Source organism: Kryptolebias marmoratus, linkage group LG7, assembly GCF_001649575.2.
Source record: "Kryptolebias marmoratus isolate JLee-2015 linkage group LG7, ASM164957v2, whole genome shotgun sequence".
In the NCBI taxonomy this organism is placed as follows: Eukaryota; Metazoa; Chordata; class Actinopteri; order Cyprinodontiformes; family Rivulidae; genus Kryptolebias; species Kryptolebias marmoratus.
The window spans coordinates 1,769,142-1,771,358 of record NC_051436.1 but is presented as its reverse complement, the minus strand read 5'-3'; the positions used below and the strand labels follow the sequence as shown (position 1 = coordinate 1,771,358).

Below are 2,217 nucleotides of genomic sequence, written 5' to 3'. Positions count from 1 at the left end.
TGACCGAAGACAGCCTTGTCCCTGAAAACTAGACCGAAGAAAACCCTGTCCCTGAAAACCAGACCGAAGAAAACCCTGTCCCTGAAAACCAGACCCAAGAAAACCCTGTCCCTGAAAACCAGACCCAAGAAAACCCTGTCCCTGAAAACCAGACCCAAGAAAACCCTGTCCTTGAGAACTAGACCGAAGAAAACCCTGTTCCTGAAAACCAGACCCAAGAAAACCCTGTCCTTGGCTCAACAGCGCCCCCTTGAGGAACCGTTGGACCTGTAGATATGAAACTGAATAAACATCTACAACCCAGGATCAGCTCAAAAAGGCTCCCAGTCCTCTGATAGAAACCCAACAGGAAGTCGGCCATCTTGGATCAAAGATGGCGTTTTACATTGGATTCAGCGTAATACCTCACCGAGTCAGTGTTCAGATCTGAACTCAGCGGACTTCTGTCCAATATTTGGTCCAGATATTAGCTGTAAACCGTGTCAGCATGAATTTGTTTTGTTTTAGTTTTACTCGTTTGAAATTGTGGGAAAAAGAATCAAGTTTTTAAAAAGTTTTTTTTGCAGTTTAGGGGGAAAAATGCAACATTTTTTGTGAGATTAAATCTTGAACATGAATTAGTTATTTACACAAATGTCTGTAGACGTATAAATCTTCAGATATTTTTATTGTTAAACTGAAAAACTTGTTGTTTCTACCATGATCCTGTAATAAAGAGATGAAACTTTTCCAACAAATGCTGCAGTCTGTCGTTGGTCAAAGGAGGTTTGGACTCTTTGTTTCGTTCGGCTTCGAGACAAAGATTCTCCAAAAACAAATCCAGAAGGAAACGAGGTTTAATTCAAACCTGAGTAATTCCACACATCGTTCTGTTGGGAGCGTGGTTTGATTGGATGGTACAGCAGCAGATTTTACTACAGCAACACGATTTATATCCTAATGAATGAAGATCATTTACCAGAGCTTCAGGAACGTGACAGAACCGTGGGTTTGGATCCGTTTGGTTCTTCTGTGAGCTGAAATCTGACCTGGTTCTTGTTGCAGGTGAACTTACAAACATTATCCTTTATATTCTGCTGCAGTTCAGAGCAGCCGGACTTTAATAGAAGATAATCTTCTGTTTGCTGATCTGGAAACGTTTAATACGGTTTAAAGCAAGTTTTATTCATGTTTTCACACGTGAGTAACTCCCCAAACTGTGGAGACGAGTTCCTTTAGGGCAGGGGTGGGCAATCCTGGTCCTCGAGGGCCACCATCCATAGGCGTAAATCCAGGGGGGGTCAGGTGGGTCCGAACCCCCCCCCCCCAGTGTAGAAGTGTAGATTTGTCCCCCCCAATAATTCGATGAAGGAAACTGTATTTAAACAATATACTATTAAGAAATACGCCATTAATCTAAGACAAAAAATTTTTCCCCCCGCTTTCCTGTCAGCAAATGGTTTAGTCCAAGGCGTAGAAAGAGCAACAGCAGCGCCGGTGTTACACCATATTCTGTGACCCACCGTATAGTGTGACCATAGGGGGCGCTGTTGCATTCTTACACCATACTTTGCCATATATTGGCCTCGAAGAAGAGTACGCAGAGCACACGAAGATGTTAGTTAAACCAAACTGCTTCTGGTGACTCTCTCCTTCCTCTAAAGAATTAAAAGCATCACCTGACCACTGACTTCATGAGTATTATTGAGATATAGACGGTCACAATATATGATAGCACCTATCATATATTGTGACCTTATTGGAACTTACAGTAAAACATTAAATACTTGAACCAAACTGCTTTTTTTAAACACTGAAAATAATACAATGTAATACAAAAATTAAACATATAAATAAATGGATAAACACAACGCAGGACATTAAACTGAAGATTCGTCTTGGCAAGCTGCACAGAAGGTTCACTGGGGTCCGGATTGGAGACACGTGGAATGATACCACCGGTCACAAACATCACACTGGATCTGAGGGAGGTAATGCAATAATATTTAGATAATTTTTTTAATCGTGTTCATAAGACAATTTCAACACCTAAAACTTACAAACAACCAACATAATATAATATAAAGTTTGTTTTCATCTGATGGGCGAGCCACGGTGAGGGAGCGTGCACGGCTGTGAGCGGGATTAAAGCGCGCCTCCTCTGCCCTGATCCATTCTGATCTATACTGATCAGGAGACGGGCTTTGGACCAGAACCAGAGTCCTCTCTGCATCCATC

At 41.9% G+C, this 2,217-nt stretch overlaps 2 protein-coding genes across 2 annotated transcripts in view; both read left to right on the top strand.

Annotated features, from left to right (window-relative positions):
• The window catches only part of LOC108229697 (gastrula zinc finger protein XlCGF46.1), a 4,284-nt gene extending 4,076 nt beyond the window's left edge, over positions 1 to 208 (top strand). The window contains exon 2 of the mRNA XM_017405370.3: positions 1 to 208. Within this exon, the coding sequence (XP_017260859.3) occupies positions 1 to 32 (32 nt within the window). The 3' untranslated portion in view covers positions 33 to 208.
• Positions 1 to 2,217, top strand: part of LOC108249740 (tripartite motif-containing protein 16-like) — a 139,996-nt gene that overhangs the window by 21,094 nt on the left and 116,685 nt on the right. The gene's annotated exons all lie outside the window — the stretch shown is intronic.